This window comes from Salvelinus sp. IW2-2015, linkage group LG33 (genome assembly GCF_002910315.2).
Source record: "Salvelinus sp. IW2-2015 linkage group LG33, ASM291031v2, whole genome shotgun sequence".
Taxonomy (NCBI): domain Eukaryota; kingdom Metazoa; phylum Chordata; class Actinopteri; order Salmoniformes; family Salmonidae; genus Salvelinus; species Salvelinus sp. IW2-2015.
In genome coordinates this window covers 30,051,410-30,071,421 of record NC_036872.1, presented here as the reverse complement: position 1 = coordinate 30,071,421, position 20,012 = coordinate 30,051,410, and the positions used below count along the sequence as shown (strand labels likewise).

Genomic DNA, 20,012 nt, shown 5'->3' with positions numbered 1-20,012 from the left:
ACAGGGACAGATACAGGGACAGATAGAGACATTAACGACCAGATCAATATCTGTCTGTAAGGATAATAAATGAAAACAATGAAGGTAAATGCAACGCATTTTCTCCTATAAGCCCWKATAATATAGAGTATWGTACATCCAGATGGTGTGTGTGTGTGTGCGTGCGATACCCTACCAGTGTCTGCGCTGTAGGTGATGACATATCCGTCTACWGTGGCGATGGAAGGCTGCCAGTGGAGCAGAGCATCTGTGTCATTGATGTTGACTACAGTCAGGCCACTGGGCTTGTCCAGAGCTGTCACATAGAACACACAAAGAACACACACACACGCACACACACACACACACACACACACACACACACACAATGTGGTTACCCTGAGCAGAGCCACATCAAACACCTCCCCAAGGACAGAGCCATTGTCTTCTGTTGTAAGGAAACAGGAGACCTATCCACCCCCAGCTATGCTCCATCTGTACACACTAACAGCTTTCACAACGGGCTTCATGCTCAGCCTTTATAGACCGTTCACCAACTTAGTTGTCACCATTAACGTTTGATTTTTTGTTTAATATTGAATGTATCACATTTTTTCCGCATGGCATACAAAGACTAAGCTTTTATTGTTTTGATGTTGTATGTGTATGTAGGCTCTTGTTACCATACTCCAAATGCTATGTCCCAAATGGCACCCTATTCCCTTTGTGGTGCATTACTTTTGACAGGGGCCTATGGTCAAAAGTAGTGCACTAAATAGGGAATAGGGTGCCATCTGGGATGAAGCCCTTGTGTTTTGACACTCACCTGTGGCGACGCTGCTGGTGCCAGGCTCACTCTTCTTCTGTCCCTTCACAGAGATGACGGTCACCTGGTAGGTCACTCCAGGGGTCAGATTCGACAACACCTTCTGAGACTCAGTGCCACCCACTGTCACAGTCTGAGGAGCACCTGCACACGCACACGTGAAGAAAGGAACAAGGTCAGTCAGACCATCAAATTACATGGAATTATATAGAATCAATAATGAATTATAGGACCTGTTTGGGTCAGACGTCCGATTCTGTATTGGCTATTATTTATTCAATCCATATCACAAATAATATGTTTTATCATCAAGCAGCGAACCAGTAAAAGAGTGAACCAGTAGTGAAGCAGTTCACATCAAAGTTGTGTTGGGTTGCACTTCATACTGCCACGCCACCTCACAGAGACAGAACAGCCACTAGAGGGAAGAAGAAGACTAGCATAGAAGTCCACAGGATAATCTGTTCTCTCTACTGAGACTCCAAAATCATACCTTATCTATTTTAAAATGATMAAATAAAGTCCACGTGACCACACCACACATGTAAATGTGTTTCCTCTGGTTTGCAGCCAATGTATGTATAGTTTWGTATATAYGCTGAGTATACAAAACATTAAGCACACCTGCTCTTTCCATGACACAGACTGACCAGGTAAATCCAGGTGAAAGCTATTATTGATGTCACTTGTTAAACCCACTTCAATCAGTGTAGATGAAGGGGAGGAGACAGGTWAAAGAAGRATTTTCAAGCCTTGATACAATTGAGACATGGATTCTTAATGTGTTCCATTCAGAGGGTGAATGGGCAAGACAAACRATTTARGTGCCTTTGAACRGGGTATGGTAGTAGGTTAGTGTCAAGAACTACTGGGTTATTCATGCTCAACAGTTTCCCGTATTTATAAAGAATGGTCCACCACCCAAAGGACATTCAGCCAACTTGACACAACTGTGGGAAGCATTGGAGTCAACATGGGCCAGCATCCCAATGAAATGCTTTCGACACCTTGTGGAGTCCATGCACCAACGAATTGAAGCTGTTCTAAGGGCAAAAGGGGGTGYAACTCAGTATTAGGAAGATGTTCCTAATGTTTTGTACACTCAGTGTATAGTATAGTTATGTACAGTATAGATATATACAGCATAGATATAAACTATATGGCCAAATTASTGGATTCGGCTATTTCAGCCACACCGGTTGCTGACAGGTGTATAAAATCGAGCACACAGCCATGCAATCTTCATAGACAAACATTGGCAGGATAATGGCTTAACTGAAGAGCTCAGTGACTTTCAACGTGRCACAGTAATAGGATGTCACCTTTCCAACAAGTCAGTTGTCAAATTTTTTCTCTTCTAGAGCTTCCCTGTCAACCGTACGTGCTGTTATTGTGAAGTGGAAACAGGGCAGGAAACAGGGCTCAGTCACAAAGTGGTAGGCCACACAAACTCACAGAACTGGCCAACTGAGTGCTGAAGCGCGTAGTGCGTAAAAATCGTCTGTCCTCGATTGCAACATTCACTACTGAGTTCCAAACTGCCTCTAGAAGCAATGTCAACACCATAACTGTTCCTTGGGAGCTTCATGAAAAGGGTTTCCATGGCAGAGGAGCAGCAAACTAGACTAAGATCACCATGCGCAATGCCAAGCGTTGGCTGGAGTGGTGTAAAGCTCACCGCCGTTGGACTCTGGAGCAGTGGAAACACGTTCTCTGGAGTGATGAATCAAGCATCACCATTTGGCAGTGCAACAGACAAATCTGGGTTGGGCGGATGCCAGGAGAACACTACCTGCCCAAATGCATAGTGCCAACTGTAAAGTTTAGTGGAGGAGGAATAATGGTCTGGGGCTGTATGTCATGGTTCGGGCTAGGCCCCTTAGTTCCAGTGAAGGGAAATCTTAATGCTACAGCATACAAGTACATTCTGTGCTTCCAACTTTSTGGCAACAGTTTGGGGAGGGCCCTTTCCTGTTTCAGCATGACAATGCCCGATATGGTAGAACTTGACTGGCCTGCACAGAGCCCTGACCTCAACCCCATCGAAAACCTTTGGGATGAATTGCAACGCTGACTGTGAGCCAGACCTAATCGCCCAACATCAGTGCCCGACCTCACTAAAGTCCCCACAGAAATGTTCCAACATCTACTGGAAAGCCTTCCCAGAAGAGTGGAGGCTGTTATAGCAGTAACGGGGGGACCAACTCCATATTAATGCCCATGATTTTGGAATGAGATGTTCGACAAGCAGGTGTCCACATACCTTTGGCCATGTAGTGTAGCTGTATCTACAGTATAGGTATATATTTATTTATTTTATTTAACCTTTATTTAACTAGGGAAGTCAGTTAAGAACAAATTCTTATTTACAATGACGGCCTACACCGGCCAAATATGGATGACGCTGGGCCAATTGTGCGCCACCCTATGGGACACCCAATCACGGCCGGTTGTGRTACAGCCTGGATTCGAACCAGGGTGTCTGTAATGATGCCTCTAGCACTGAGATGTAGTGCCTTAGACCCCAGCGCCACTCRGGAGCACCATAGATATAGATATATATTATAGATATAGCATAGATATACAGTATATGCCAGTACAGTATAGGTCTGTATGTCTGTAGGTACTCACCTCCCTGAGCAGGGACATAGGTGACATGGTAGCTGTCCACTCGAGCTCTGGGGATTGTCCAGTGTACAATKGCAGAGGTATCAGTGACATCAGAGAAATGGATGCCCTTGGGTGTGCCCAGCCCTGGCATAGGGGAACATARGGATACAGAGGACAACAAACAAACAGAACACAGGTAGATAGTTAGGAACTTAGGGGGCAGGTTTGTAAGTGAAGAGGAATGAAAACCACAAAGTGTCTCAGAGTAGGAGATCATCTTTGCCTTTTAGATAATAATCAATAAGATCATATGGACAAATCCTAAATCAGCACTTCTACTCTGAGATGCTTTAAGGAAATGGCTCCAGATCATAGGACATCTCTAAATAAAAGATTACTGGTTCCAAATAAATGACAAAAAAAGGAAAACACCCCTAAAGCACAACTAAAGATTCCTAAAGATCCCATTCCTAAAAACGTCCATAGAATTTTTTTTAATGCCTTAATTACCCAGAAAATACACATTATTGACAACCACCAATTAAARTAGAGAAAGAGAAACAGACACAGACACAGACAATGAAGCCAAGGCTCCCAGAGCCTGTCGTCAGCACTGGGCCACAGAATCTTCCTTGACAGACACGACACGGGGAGATTAACTTGCCCCCATTACAGACACACAAAAGTGAAACATGCATCAGGGCCATCGGACCCGAGAGTGAAGCCATACCCCCAGAGAAGACAGGGGACGGCCAGACAGAGAGAGAGAGACACCCATTCAGACACTCAACACACAGACAGACAATTTCCCTTTACGGTCTGAAGACAATTAGACAAACCCCATTGGGTTTGGACAGTCAAAGACAACATTGGAGACAACTTGACAGATAGAGACAAAAAAACTGAGCAAGTGAAGAGTTGAATAAATCTCCTGAGCAGTTCTCTGGATCCCCATGAATGGGAGGCCATCAGAGGCTGAATGTAGTGTTTACACTGACAGACAGACAGTGAGACAGACAGACAGAGTGTGTTGGTTCACATATACTGGAGCTGGCTTTAGAGGAGAGGGTTACTGGATGATTCCACTGGAACCACTCAGGAGAGCTGACAGACGAGACAATGACAGGACAGTGAACACTGAACAGACATGGTAAGGATGAGAAAAAACACATCACACACAGTTTTGGCACAAGACACACAAGGCAGCCCAAGCTGGTTTAAATAAAACATTCATGACAACCTAAGGACTCTAAATAGGCTTAATAACTTCCATTTGCAAAGTTAATTATAATTCTCTCATATTGCTGCCTTGAACAAATATTATGACACAATGTTATCAGGTTAGTAAACAAAAACGACTGCAACGATAAAGAAATTAGATAATTGTATAAACATTGACCCAATTTGACCCTATTTTCATGCTGTTATTGTTAGACTTCAAACTGACAACATGGAGAAAGAGAAAATATAGTTTACAATATTGAAAGATGCTGAACACATTCCTAGCATCATCTATCCAGCAGCCCTATGCCATTGCTGGTGTGATGTCATACCATGTACCTGTTTTTGCCACCCCGGAGATAGAGTCTGAGTGCCGTCCAGAAATTACCCCATACAGCTCAATTTCGTACTCTGTGTCGTCAATTAGCTCAGTAAGCACTGTTGTTCTCTCCTCGCCGGGCACGACCACCTCTTGTGGAGAAGCGAGGTCGTCGCTAGTATCATTGATCACAATGACAAAACTRTCAAAGAGGTCCTCTTCAGCCAACCAGGCCACTTTACAGCTGTCTGGGGTGATGTCGGAGACCAAGAGATGCTCCACGATGGGTTCAGCTTCTGAGTGAKAAGGGAAGACATGTTGTTTCCATCCTCTTTAGGCCTCAAGAGTACTTTAGGAGGTGCTTATGAAGATTACAGAAGATCATTTACAGTTATTCCATATTGTATTTACTATAGACAATCACATGATCATGAAAGCAGAAATGTATGAAAGTGTGTATACTTATTTGAAATAGATGTAGTTCTGTCCTTGTGATGTACTTGTCTATTCATGTTCTGTATTATGTCATGTTTTATATTTTGTGTGCACCCAGGAAGAGTAGCTGCTACTTTAGCAGCAGGTCATTTGGATYCTAATAAAATAGCAAATACTAGTTATGGACCCATATCAATTTAGGATCCATACGAGTCAAACGAGAAGAGTAGGTTAGCAAGATGAAAATAATTCAAAGTTGTTATTTTCCTAAAGGTGTTGACCGCGTGTTTCACCAGTATTAATTATGTAAGTTATAAAGGTTTATACCACTTTTGTACCTATCACAGCCACTGTTGTGAGCATGAAGGGAAAGATATGTATTTTATTGGTGCAGGTAKGTATGTTGTTATTCACCAGCTAGTGTGATCAAATTCMACCCTCAGTTTATTGATGCTGTGACTGCAAAAATAACGTACATGGGATTTGTGCATCAATTCCATAATACACTGAAACGAAGGTCATCTATCAGAAGAAAAGGAACATAAGAGACAGAAAGTCAGGGTTTGACTAGAGTTTTAAGAGTCTGGGTGACTACGTCATTGCAGATGGGTCTGTGCTTACAAAGAGTTTAAAAAAACAACAGTGTAAACTAGTCGTTACCAGTAGCTAATAATGCCTGATGAAAAGGAGAGGAGTGGAGCCAACAGGAGTTTACAGCTGTTAGAGTCTACAGCTGTTAGTCTAGAACTGCTAGCGTCTACAAGGCTGTTAGAGTCTACCGCATGCTAGAGTCTACGCTGCTAAGTTACCGTCTAGAGTCCAGCTGCTAGAGTCTACAGCTGCTAGAGTCTACGCTGCTAGAGTCCTACAGCTGTTAGAGTCTACAGCTGTTTAGAGGCTACAGCTTTTAGGCTACAGCTGCTAGAGTCTTTACAGCTGCTTAGAGTCCTACAGCTGCTAGAGTCTACAGCTGCTAAGACGTCTACAGCTACTGCTAGAGTCTACAGCTGCTAGAGTCTACCAGCTGCTAGAGTCTACAGTGGCTAGGAGTCTACAGCTCTAGATATAGCTGTAGCAGCCAGAGACGGAGGGTGTGCTAGCAGACTGGCCATCTGCACCATACAGACAGCAGTTTATTACACCTGAAGCTGCTTCCTGGAGATTCAGAGCTACAGATGGATGGAAGATGGGCCAGGGTGGTTCTAAATCATTTCTGGTGTAGCTCAGACATAGACCGTGGACTGACCGTGCCGCCTCAGTGCTGCCTGACTAGATACAGGGACATAACTCGTTAGAACACTACAACAAACATTTGTTGCCTGAGCCAGTGTGAACCCAGAGGATTGTGCTGACGGGAAATGAGGGAACTGCACAAGGCAGTTGTTGTGAGAAGAAGTGGTGGAAAATGAAAACCAGAGCACAAAAATCCCGGGTAGCTGTCACTCTTCGTTAGGAGTGGAGCAGGGCTTCTTTAGCTGGGCAGCCAGCCAGTCAAGGAAGCAGGTAAGGAGAGAGTGTGATAGAGGCCCTGGTAAAAAAGTAGTGCACTATATATTGGAATAGGGTGCCATTTGGGATGCAWCCCAGAAGTGCAAAGTGCAAGCCCCAGCATTCCCTGGCACCCCAACACCAGKCTCCAGCAGTCCCTGGCATCCCAACACCAGGCTCCAGCAGTCCCTGGCATCCCAACACCAAGCTCCAGCAGTCCCTGGCATCCCAACACCAGGTTCCAGGACACAGTGTCAATGTGAGCATGAGATTGAGGAGCAGAGTGGTCTGGGAGAGGAGCAGAGCGGTCTGGGAGAGGAGCAGAGCAGTCTGGGAGAGGAACAGAGCATTCTGGGAGAGGAGCAGAGCGGTCTGGGAGAGGAGCAGAGCGGCCTGGGAGTGGAGCCGAGCGGAGCAGAGCGGGTGTGGGAGCGGAGCAGAGCGGGTGTGGGAGCGGAGCAGAGCGGGTGTGGGAGCGGAGCGGTCTAGGAGAGGAGCAGAGCAGTCTGGGAGACGAGCAGAGCAGTCTGGGAGAAGAGCATAGCAGTCTGGGAGAAGAACATAGCAGTCTGGGAGAAGAGCATAGCAGTCTGGGAGAAGAGCATAGCAGTCTGGGAGAAGAGCATAGCAGTCTGGGAGAAGAGCATAGCGGTCTGGGAGAGGAGAAGAGCGGGTGTGGTAGCGGAGCAGAGCGGTCTGGGAGAGGAGAAGAGCGGGTGTGGTAGCGGAGCAGAGCGGTCTGGAGAGGAGAAGCAGCGGCGTCTTGTGGTAGCGAGCAGACGGTCTGGGAGAGGAGAGAGCGGGTGGTTGGTAGCGGAGCAGAGCGGTCTGGGAGAGGAGAAGAGCGGGTGTGGTAGCGGAGCAGAGCGGTCTGGGAGAGCAGAAGAGCGGGTGTGGTAGCGGAGCAGAGCGGTCTGGGAGAGAGAGAAGAGCGGGTGTGGTAGCGGAGCAGAGCGGTCTGGGAGAGGAGAAAAGAGCGGGTGTGGTAGCGAGCAGAGCGGTCTGGGAGAGGAGAAGAGCGGGTGTGGTAGCGGAGCAGAGCGGTCTGGGAGAGGAGAAGAGCGGGTGTGGTAGCGGAGCAGAGCGGTCTGGAGAGGAGAAGAGCGCGGGTGTGGTAGCGGAGCAGAGCGGTCTGGGAGAGGAGAAGAGCGGGTGTGTACGAGCAGACGCGTCTGGAGAGGAGCGGAGCGGGTGTGGTAGCGGAGCAGAATGGTCTGAGTCTAAGGAGAGAGGTGAACAAAGCCCTCACAGATTAGAAAAAAATCTTCTCAGGGACTTAAAGAAAGCATTAACTCTCTCCATCCATTTTGTGGGAACAGCTGAACTATAGAGTGCGTTGAGTGATACAATGATACAATACATATATTGTTTATACCATGAGGATAACATGAAAAACGTGAAGACATTTTTTAAATGAGCTTTGAAGAGATTGTTTCAAATAAATCCCTTTTATTCACTGGGAAAGTTACCAAATTAGTAGATGAGGGAGAAGTAATTTGAGGCAGGTTTTCAGCAGGTGACGGAAGACCTCAAAAGAACAAAGCTATGTGCGCAGCCTGGCCTCTATATGTGTGTTTAGGGGAGAACGGGAGGTACCAGGGGGCTGGCTGGTCTGAATGACAGCTATTATTCTCCATGGCAGCAGAAGTATGCAGAGGCCAGGTTCGTCTAGGTACTCTATGCTGTCAAAAACAGATGGCTTGGCTAGGTCACCTAAATCTTAACTGACATCCACCTCGAATCCGAAATGAAAATGTTTTACCGAAACATTGACAACACTGCATGTCGATACTTATTCTTACTTGTCACTGCTTAATCCTTTTTTACATTCTCATAGCACATGACAAAGTCCTCAATGGTTTTAACTGCAAACAAAGTAAGTAGTCTTGACGTGAGTAGTCTTGTTCACGCTCCGTTCAACGTTGTAAAACAGAATGTGAATTGTTGATAATGACTACTATTGGTTGGATGAGAGAATGAATCAATGCACCTGTTGGGTTTATACTGTCAGACAGTCAGTCAGTCAGTCAGTCAGTCAGTCAGTCAGTCAGTCAGTCAGTCAGTCACTACCCAGGGGACAGATCACAGCAAGTGGGTCGGCTGACAGCTCAGAAATTCTCCAGAAATGTTCTCTCATGGTACGTTCCGACAGGCACATACTGTACTGTAGTCTGCTTAGGGTGGCTCAAAGGTGGATCCACTGCAGGCCAGGTCAGGCCTCATGTCAACTGAATGGGGGGATTTGTCTGGGTGGATCCACTGCATGCCAGGCCAGGCCTCATGTCAACTGAATGGGTTTTGTCTCAGTGAATCCACTGCAGGCCAGGTCAGGCCTCATGTCAACTGAATGGGTTTTGTCTGGGTGGGGTGGTTCTATACTGTGGACGGTTTGTTTCGAAAATATATTTTACAGTCACTGCATCAAAGTGAGGGAAACCCACATAATGGGTGATGTGTGTTGCTAGGTGATGATGGTAGAGGCATTTGAATGGCAAGAGGTTAATTAAAACAGGCTGGGTGTTTTGTATGGTGGAAATGACTAATGAGCAAAGAACTTCCGCAGTGGCTGGACTGGTAACTTATCACCATTAGACAGTTAACTTATTGTAAGAAGAGATCAGAGGTAGTGCTGTTGGTGTGAAAAGAGATAAGTAAAGTTCTATTGGTGTATAAATGGATAGTAGGGTGTACACTACAGTATAAAGAGACAAGATGATACCATGGATTGAATCAAGCCTCTTCCAAGACGAGGGAGAGAAAGATTGTGATGTTAATTMAAATATTTAGTCAGACAGACAGAGGATTTACTAAGTGAGTGGTGATACCTGTGATGGTGTCTGCATAGACAGGCCCTAACAGGGCCCCCTTGAACAGCCCATACAGGCTGACATTGTACCAGGTGGCGGGAGAGAGGCCTACGATGCCCAGGCTCTGGGCCGCATCTTGGAGGGTGTGGTTCTGCCAATCTACCCCTGCCTCTGCGTCTGTCACCTCAACCACAAAGCCATCAAAGTCTCCCTCCTCAGTGACCCAGGACACCAGGAAGCTGTCCCACGACACGTCTGACACTGTCAGTTTGCCCAGCACAGGCTTCTCCTCCTCTGGATGACGATAAACATGACAACAAACAACATCAAGACAACGTTAGGATAACCACTCAATGTCAAACATAGATAGGCTGTGACCCGATTCTCCACCCTTTTTGAAGTGTGCACTTCCACCAATTCAAAATGGTGAAAACTCCCTCTAGCCAATGCTTACACCAATCCTATGCTTATAAAATCCACGACGGGGAGTGTACAAATCCACACCTTTGGAGAAGGGTGGAGAATTGGGACAAGGAAAATACAGTACACATAAGAAAGCCGAGGGCTTGGATTGTGAAAAAGGCTGGTTATTGAAGACATAGCCTACAGATATTTCACTCAGATATTTCACTGRCAACATTTCACTCAAATGACAAGGCACACAATAAACAAGTATTGACCTCAAAGAAGAGATTAGAGATTTTTGTAGACCCCAAGAAAGTTGTATTCAATTCAAGACTCCATAAAACCAAAAAAGACAACATGATCTTTGCTGGAAAAKATAGTTGAACCTGATAACCCAATCTCATTTCAAGTTCAATCATTTATTTCCACATACAGATGTAGGATCTTAATTTGACCAGTTTCTCACAGCACAAAAATAATCGAGCAGCAACAGGTAATGTGTGGATTTAAATGAATGGACATTTTTTTTATATATTCTTAGCTCGGGCAAATCAAGTCTGACATTTTAAATTGTMAATTAAAAACTTTAGAAGCCTGTTTAAACCTTGAATATACTACAATTTCCTGCAACAACAGGAWGATCAAATGATTAAGTTCCAACATCTATAAGACTCTGAAAGAAGTCCCTTTAGTGTGTGTAAATGAACGTGGAGTGAAATATTATAACATTACCACTACAAAAGACCTTGGTGACAAACACACTCTTTAGCAGCCTATATACGAAGACTCCATTTATTGTTGGAACAGACTGTTAGACAGACAGACAGACAGACAGACAGACAGACAGACAGACGCACGCACGCACGCACACACGCACGCACACACGCACACACGCACGCACACACACACAGCCTCCATGATGTAGACAGACAATCTGTTCTGCATGCACCTGACTCCAGCAAGGCTCTCTGCTTGAAACGGCCTGTCTTGCTTCTGTATTAATGGCTCTGAACAAGCCATTCATTTTTGAAGGTCCACTGTAGTCCGCTTGAGCAGAAGTACACAGTACACTTCAAACACATGGAGAAGACATGCAGTAGCAGCAGTATAGCAGTACAGCAGAGAAAGCAGAACACCCTATAATTGGAGACCATTGTRAGCTGGAGGTGTCAGCAGAGTGAGATGCAGGGAAACATCAAGGCTACCATTATCCTATTTTCAAACCACCTATGTTGGAGTGGGCAGGAAAATGTAGACTAAATGGAATGAAAGACAATGAGAATGGAATGAATGACATTTGATGGAAGGCAGGCGGCGACCGGCCTGGCCATTAATTGCTTGTGAAAGCTCACATGGGAGAARAGACTGAACAGCATTGTTGGAGTAGTTAGATTGAGACCATCAGGAGGGATGGGATTGAGTCAGGCTCTTGTTGTGTTCATTCTCTCTTTATGTACTAGTCTATAAATGTTAATTTTACAGACTCAAACTAAACGATCAAGATACGTCATGTCAATCAGTACCTAACATATTTCCTGCATTCCAAATRGCACCCTGTTCCCTTTATWTTGCACTATATACAGATTTTGGATCTTCATTTGGTCACCATGTTGCAGGAGAACTTATAAATCTTGTAGTGTATTTGATATTTAAAAAGGCTTCAGACTTGATTTTCCCTTACCAAAAATGCATCAACCCTTACAAAATGTMATTAATTATAATCCACATAATAATTCACATTTCCTGTTGCTGCAGGATTATTTCCCTGCTGTAGCAAACTGCTTAAAATTAAGATCCTACATCTGAAGGGAAAAGGGTGCCATTTGRGACAGATTGTCTCTTCTCCTTTTGTCAGGCAACAGAAGCAACTGTGGCTGAGTCTCAGGTCTGGCCTTCAGAACATGCAGATGGAGACGGGTGATGGGATGAATGAAATGACTTATCGTCAAGATGAGACCATCTCAAAAACATGCAGGACATGCACTTTGTGCTCCATTTCTCAAATTGGAGGAGCAATTGGTCATGCAACATTCGTGCAAAATATTGTTGAACATGAAAACTTCACATAAAAAAGCTCAATATTTCTAGTCTTATTTATAGAGAACTTTGGTTTCAGTTTACGTAGGTGTATAAAACCATCACCAAACTGCTAAAGAATATTGTTCTGTACAGCAGAATCTTCAAAAGGTTTTGTTTACACTCTAGGGTTATACTTCATATTCTGTGTGGTGTGCGCAGTACACTAAAGCCACGGACAAAATCATCTGATGTGTTTAATCTATTATTCAAATGTGATTATTGACTCCTTTGACTATAGCTCAAGGTATTATCATTCAAACTGTTCTCTCTCACTGTGCCTGAGCCTTCCGTTTACACAAAGGCTCCCCACAGSTCCACGAGTCTCTGAATTTGCCGATTAGCCTAAGTTATAATACTGCAGCTKTACTGTCTCCTGATCTTCCTACATMAACAATACATGTCTGACTGCTGGAAGGATGTGGGAGGTTTATTATATGAAATACATTATGGTTTCTTGCTCAGCATTTGAAATAGCCTTAAGATTTTGACGTTTTTTGTTCTGCAGAGGTATAATGTTGTTACTGGCTCACTCCAGTGGGTCTCCAAACACTTGAACTCTAATTCTTGTAATCCTTTCAACACCAGATGATTGTCAAACACAAGTAAAGTCCAGACCTGGGGGGCAAAAGGGTGGGAACCCCCCCCCATCCCTTTATATCCCTGTCAACGTGCAGCGTTTGCATCATCTGTCTGGAATGGAGACGATAAAGTGTTGGAGGAACGACCGCAGCATGCTGATTAGAGGAGTGGTGATCTCGGAGCCAATGTTTTAACAGACTATGTATCGTTTTATCTGACAGACCCACAATTCATCATAGTAAATTCATACAAAAACACAGGGGAGTGGGCTCACTACCATCAATTATATGTGAATGAGCTTTGTATGGAGCACACACACAACACACCACACACACACCACACACACAACACACCACACACACAACACAACGACACAACCCACACACACACACACACACACACACACACACACACACACACACACACACACACACCATTCACACACCACACACAGCATTTAACAAAGACCCAAACAAAAGACAGTCATTCTTATCCATACCGGCGTTTCCCTCTCACCATCTCAATTTTGCCCATAGCCATACAGATGAATGGGTATCCCGTTACATAACTGGAGAACTTCCTTCTCAAATGTTTGGTTTGGAAGCACCATGACCATTGGAGCAAGCTAAAAAGTGTTATAATCATCTTATTTTCTTTTCCTTGATTTAGTAAAAAAGTAAMCCCACATGCAGTAAATGAAACAGAGACAGAGAGACTTAAAGAAAGTAGTAACAATGAATTCAATTCATTCCCTACTGTAGGTTTGGCTGCAGGACTGGAGAGCAAAATTGAGTCGTTGGTTAATGAGGAAAAGGCTGTACAAAACTTTCCAGTAGAAAACTTCACGAAACAYAGTCCAAACACAAAAAATAGCTTTCTTACAGACCCCTACCATACAGCAGCCAAAACTGGCCCGTGAGTGACTTATTTTGGCCCCCCAAAGTTTTTATCAAAAAATTCTAATAATAATATATATATTTTGGGGGGGGGGGTTTACTTTGTCAACACAGTCATTGTCAACACAGTTATTGTAAATAAAATAAAAATTTGTGCGTGACAATTCCATAAGGATTTGGCAAGAGAACAGAGACAGACTGGCACCCAGGCTAGAGTACTGTCCACACTGACCTGTGGCTAGAATACATGTTATATGGGACCATGGAAATATAATCTAGATTATTTTTCTATGTATGGGACCAGGTTGCAAAGGTAGAGGGTTACTGTCGACACTGACATGTGGCTACTGCAGCATGGGATCATATAAMTAGATTGAGGGGACACTCAATATGTCCGAAAGTCCTCCCATTATAGCATAACTGACCTGAATGGGGATGCCTGCTCTATTCATTATAATTCTATGAATTGGCTAAGAGGAGAGAGCGGTGACCTGTCCACACTGACCTGTTGTTGCGGAGATGGTGGTGGGGCCACTCTGCCTGTGTCCCCTCTCAGCAGTCAGGGTGATGGTGTACAACATGCCGGGCGTCAAGTTCCTCATGGTGTACTTGACGTCTCTAGAGAAGGGTGTCACCTCAGCCCTTCGCCCATCGGCTGACACGTACTCCAGCTTGTACTTGTCAATCTTAGCCACCGGCTTCTGCCACACCAGCACCATCTCAGTCTCAGAGGAAGACTCCACCTCCAGGTTCTTAGGAGCATCCAACGCTGAAGAGAAGAACATTGAAGGAGAATATATAATATAGAAGGAGAATATAGAAGGAGAATATAGAATATAGAATATAGAAGAGTATAGAATATAGTAGGAGAATATAGAATATTGAAGGAGAATATAGAATATACAAGGAGAATATAGAAGGAAATACAGAATATAGAAGGAGAATATAGAATATAGAAGGAGAATATAGAAGGAAAATATAGAATATACAAGGAGAATATAGAATATACAAGGAAAATATAGGAGAGTATAGAATATAGAAGGAGAGTATATTTCAAATAGTGCAAGGCAAATAGTCGAATGTGGGTTATTTTTAGTACATTATTACTACAATCCATAATCGTAAACAAAAACAATGTATTTATTTACAATACAGAAAAAGGTCATAGCTCTCACCTGTAACAGCATTGGTGGTGGTAGGAAGGCTCTCACGCTCACTCTTCACGGCTGTCACTCCCATCCCATACTCTGTCCCAGCTCTCAGGCCTACACAACACACAGACGAAGAACACTTATCGTACCGGATGTATGCAAACAGAGCATGAGAACAAAAACATGTTATTTGTATTTTTAATATCAGAAAATGTATCAATGAAACAATATGTTTAAAGTTTTATATTAAAACACCCAGCTGTTTGCAGGTGAAAAAGACCGAAGCTCTTCAAGGCCTTAATTGCCTAATAGATTGCAGCATGATTGGGTTTATTTTCAGCCTCTTCATTTTGGAACCTCTATCTGCTCTGATTGATCTAGAAGAGGCGCTATATGGGGCAGAAACAACATTTGCTATGATATAAGAGGCTTTGAGATCCTTTTAGTCCAGCTATGTGGCCGCGCTGCGCGGTGCAATTAAGAGCCCTCAGTCCAACGGCCTTCATTTCCTTTATTAACTCCCACAGAGGTCACTAGGCAACCAGGCACAAGAAGCATGAAATTACACCTAACGCAGAGGAAACTCATTATCAATAAAATCACAAGCGTGAAGGCAATTACAGATAATAACTGTGTGAAAAAAGTGCTGAGGTTTGTGAGGAGCGAAGGGGGACCGGGGGGGACCGGGGGAGGGAGACCGGGGGAGGCCAGTCAGCTGAATAGACGCACTGGATGCATCCCAAATGGCACCTTATTCCATATATARTGCACTACTTCTGACCAGGGCCCATAGTCAGATGGTCCCTGATCAAAAGTAGCGCACTATATAGGGAATAGGATGGCATTTTGGGACACAGGCAATGCCTTATTTACAGGGGATGGGTCTCCCAAGGACAAAGAAYGGGCCCCAGACAAAGACACTATTACCCGTTTGGAACTTTTTTTCTTTTTTTCTCAGCCAGGGAGCCTAATCCGTTGATGCAGTGGCACATGGTTTACAGAAAGAGTCTGTCCGCCCGCCTGACTCAAAACATGGAGTATAATGGGAACCGGTGCAGGAGGATAAAAATAGGCCCTCCCTGCATTTCTTGTTAAACCAGGATGAATCTCACATTGAAGTAGTAGTGTTATTCCATTTAAGGCCTGAATGCAATCTCCCTTGAGCTGTTTTCTAATAAAGTGGGGGTCTTTTGTGGCCGGACAAACGTTTCCCGACAGAAAAACAAAGCAGCCCATTTGTAAATAAGTGTTTTGAATTTAATAATGACAATTTAGAAGGAGGGCCGCAAACGCTTGGCAGCAGAACAGTTGGCAGAGCGAGGCTGCCGTTTACATTGAAAAACAATATACACTATATATACAGCAATATGTGGACACCCCTTCAAATGAGTAGATTCAGCTATTTCAGCCTCACCCATTGCTGACAGGTGTATAMCATCGAGCACACAGCAATGCAATCTCCATAGACAAATATTAGCAGTAGAATGGCCTTACTGAAGAGCTCAGTGACTTTCAACGTGGCACCGTCATAGGATGCCACCTTTCCAACAAGTCAGTTCGTCAAATTTCTGCCCYGCTAGAGCTGCCCCGGTCAACGTAAGTGCTGTTATTGTGAACTGGAAACSTCTAGAAGCAACAATGGCTAAGCCGCAAAGTGGGAGGCCACACAAGCTCACAGAACGTGACCGGCGAGTGCTGAAGTGCGTAGTGCGTAAAAACCGCCTGTCCTCAGTTGCAATACTCACTACTGAGTTCCAAACTGCCTGTGGAAGCAACGTCAGCACAAGAACTGTTCGTCGGAGCTTCATGAAATGGGTTTCCATGGCCGAGCAGCCGCACACAAGCCTAAGATGACCATGTGCAATGCCAGGCGTTGGCTGGAGTGGTGGAAACGTGTTCTCTGGAGTAATGAATCACTCTTCACCATCTGGCAGTCCGATGGACGAATCTGGGTTTGGCGGATGCCAGGAGAACGCAACCTGTCCCAATGCATAGTGCCAACTGTAAAGTTTGGTGGAGGAGGAATAATGGTCTGGGGCTTTTTCATGGTTCGGGCTAGGCTCCTTAGTTCCAGTGAAGGGAAATCTTAAGGCTACAGCATACCATGACGAGTCTGTGCTTCCAACATTGTGGCAACATTTTTGGGAAGGCCCTTTCCTGTTTCAGCATGACAATGGCCCCGTGCACAAAGCGAGGTGCATACAGAAATGTTTTGTCAAGATCKGTATGGAAGAACTTGACTGGCCTGCACAGAGCCCTGACCTCAATCCCATCGAACACCTTTGGGATGAATTGGAACGTCGACTGCAAGCCAGGCCTAATTGCCCAACATCAGTGCCCGACCTCACTAATGCTCTTGTGGCTGAATGGAAGCAAGTACCCGCAGCAATGTTCCAACATCTASTGGAAAGCCTTCCCAGAAGAGTGGAGGCTGTTATAACAGCAAAGGGGGACCAACTCCATATGAATGCCCATGATTTTGGAATGAGATGTTCGACGAGCAGGTGTCCCCATACTTTTGGTCATGTAGTGTATATTAATTTACACAAAGACAGGATGGTTGTTTTATAGCTGTTCTCACATTGATTTATTTTAAAGAGGTAACAACAAAAGTATCTAAAAACTGAAAATTCACAGATATTACACAACACCACCACCAAAAGCATTCTTGGAGGGCAGTTGGAGTTGATAAAAAGACATAGTTATTGATATAACTAACGCGTTTCGGCCCTTACAGTTCATCAGGGTTTTACAGATATGTAGTAAAATGAGATCACTTACCAGTGATCTTGGCCTGGGTGGTGTCCAGGGGTCCGGTAGGGAACAGCAGCTCTCCATGGTCTCCTCCAGAGAGGGGGCCATATTTGATGCGGTAGTTGTCTACTTGAGCCTGGCTGTTCTTCCACTCCAGAGTAATGCTGTCGTCAGTCAGCTCTACCGTCTGCAGGTCCCGCGGGGCATCCAGGTCTGGAACACATCCAGTCATAGATCAGGCAGGGGGGAATCCCCTTGCAAATACAATACGATGTGTGGTCCAGACCCCAGTTGAGAACAGACCACCACTTTTTTATCGCCTGTTAGTATATTTGCCTAGGATGTGGCCCCCTGGGCAAAATKACTTTGACACCCCTGGCCTAGCTGATCAAAGATACTGGACAGTTTTTTATCTCTTTTTTAAGCTTATTGGATGTTTATTTTTATCTAATCTAAATGTATAACAGCTAAAGGGTCAGACATGAACATATAAACATTTCACTAATCAACATTACCTTTATTCTAATCAAAGACCCAGAAAACAAATTATTACATATCCATCATTTTGATATTGTGCTGTTTAAAGGGTTGCACACTTCCAGACACTTTCCCCAAATTCCCGTGTTTTCCAGAAATCCCGGTTGAAGGATTTCCAGATTTCCTGCTTATTCCCACCCCATTCTAGGTTTTTCCAGATTTCCTGCTTATTCCCACCCCATTCTAGGTTTTTCCAGATTTCCTGCTACGTCGGTGGCACTGTATTATCCTCAATGCGGGGCAATGGTTGTTTAGTTTTTCTGGAAGCAAGACGTCGGTGTCCGTGACGTGGCTGGGTTTCTTTTGTAGTCCGTAACTGCCTGTAAACCTACCTGCCACATACGTCTCGTGTCTGAGCCATTGAATTGCAACTCTACGTTTGTCCCTATACCAACATGTCGGTTGTTTGATTGCCTTGCGGAGGAATAACTACACTGTTTATATTCGGCCATATTCCTAGTCATTTCCATCATTGAATGCGATGGCTCGCGCATCAGCTTTGTGCAAATGCCGCATTCTATCCATAGTTTTCTGATTAGGGTAGGTTTAAATAGTCACATAGACATGTGTATGGGATTAGCATTCTGTGGGACTAATTGCATGGAGTGATCCCCTCCCCATCCTCTCCCACATCCCTCCCCATGGTGTGTGTTTGTGTGGGAGGGAGGGAGGGAGGCACCACTCCAGCTCATGGGAAGCCATCATCCTCCGGAAACAATCACTCCCTCGAAGGAACACACCACACACACACACACAACACCACACACACACACACACACACACACACACACACACACACACACACACACACACACACACACACACACACACACACCACACACACACACACACACCCCCACCACACACACACACACACACCCACACCACACAACACAACACAGCCAATCTCATTGGGGTTAAATCTATGTTAAGCTCCAGCGCAGATTCCTGTTTTATCTTTCTTCTGCAGAAGATTGACTTTCCTGAAGTTGCTAATTGTGACAAATCAATTCCATCATAATCTAGGGAAAGTGCCTTTCATGCGCTCTGGGTTTTGATCTGTACTTACATGAATAACGTCATGCATGGATGCATAAAAGAACCCTAGCACTACACAGCTGATTCAAATAATCAACTAATCATCAACGTTTGATCATTTGAATCAGCTGTGTAGTGTTACTGCAAAAACCAAAATGTGCACCACCTGGGGTCCCGAGGACTGAGTTTAGGAAACTCTGCTCTACATGAAAACATCATGAATGCTAACTAAATGTTTCAGTCCTGGGATGCGACCCAAACTGCACCCTATTCCCTATTAGTGCAATACATTTGACCAGGTACCATAGAGCCTGTATTCATATAGCACTGTATTCACACCCCCACCTCCTCTCTCCCAGAGATCGATTCTCCTAGAGAGGTGAATTTGCCGTGATTGTAACGGACCACCACAAGCGCTGGTGACCTGGTTTTGTGCGGTGGCCATCAGTGGAACGGGTGAGCGTGAGCCTAGGGCCAAACGACAACCCCTCAGGACAGGAACACAGTGGAGCTGTCCTCTGAGCGACACACAAGCACCACCTGGGCAGCTGAACCCTGACACAGAGTATGAGGTGTCGCTCATGGCCAGAGGTGAGGATACGCAGCGTGCCTGTGTCCTGGACCTTCCTAACAGGTAAGACCCAGAGTTGTACCATTTGGCACCCTATTCATTTATAGTGGCATTCTGAGGAAACCACTCGAATGGGGTGGGAATAAGCAGGAAATCGGAAAAAGCTAGAATGGGGTGGGAATAAGCAGGAAATCTGGAAAAACCTAGATGGGTGGAAATAACAGGAAATCTGGAAACAAACCTAGAATGGGGTGGGAATAAGCAGGAAATCTGAAAAACCTAGATGGGGTGGGAATAAGCAGGAAATCTGGAAAAAC

At 44.7% G+C, this 20,012-nt stretch overlaps 1 protein-coding gene across 1 annotated transcript in view; it reads right to left on the bottom strand.

Moving 5' to 3' along the window:
- The window catches only part of LOC111957563 (tenascin-like), a 70,762-nt gene that overhangs the window by 8,718 nt on the left and 42,032 nt on the right, over positions 1 to 20,012 (bottom strand). Inside the window, exons 8-15 of the mRNA XM_023978423.2 lie at positions 17,577 to 17,771; positions 14,820 to 14,909; positions 14,150 to 14,413; positions 9,704 to 9,979; positions 4,976 to 5,251; positions 3,437 to 3,559; positions 806 to 949; positions 176 to 295 (exon numbers count right to left, since the gene is read on the bottom strand). Coding sequence (XP_023834191.1) covers positions 176 to 295; positions 806 to 949; positions 3,437 to 3,559; positions 4,976 to 5,251; positions 9,704 to 9,979; positions 14,150 to 14,413; positions 14,820 to 14,909; positions 17,577 to 17,771 — 1,488 coding nt within the window. The remainder of the gene's footprint in view (positions 1 to 175; positions 296 to 805; positions 950 to 3,436; positions 3,560 to 4,975; positions 5,252 to 9,703; positions 9,980 to 14,149; positions 14,414 to 14,819; positions 14,910 to 17,576; positions 17,772 to 20,012) is intronic.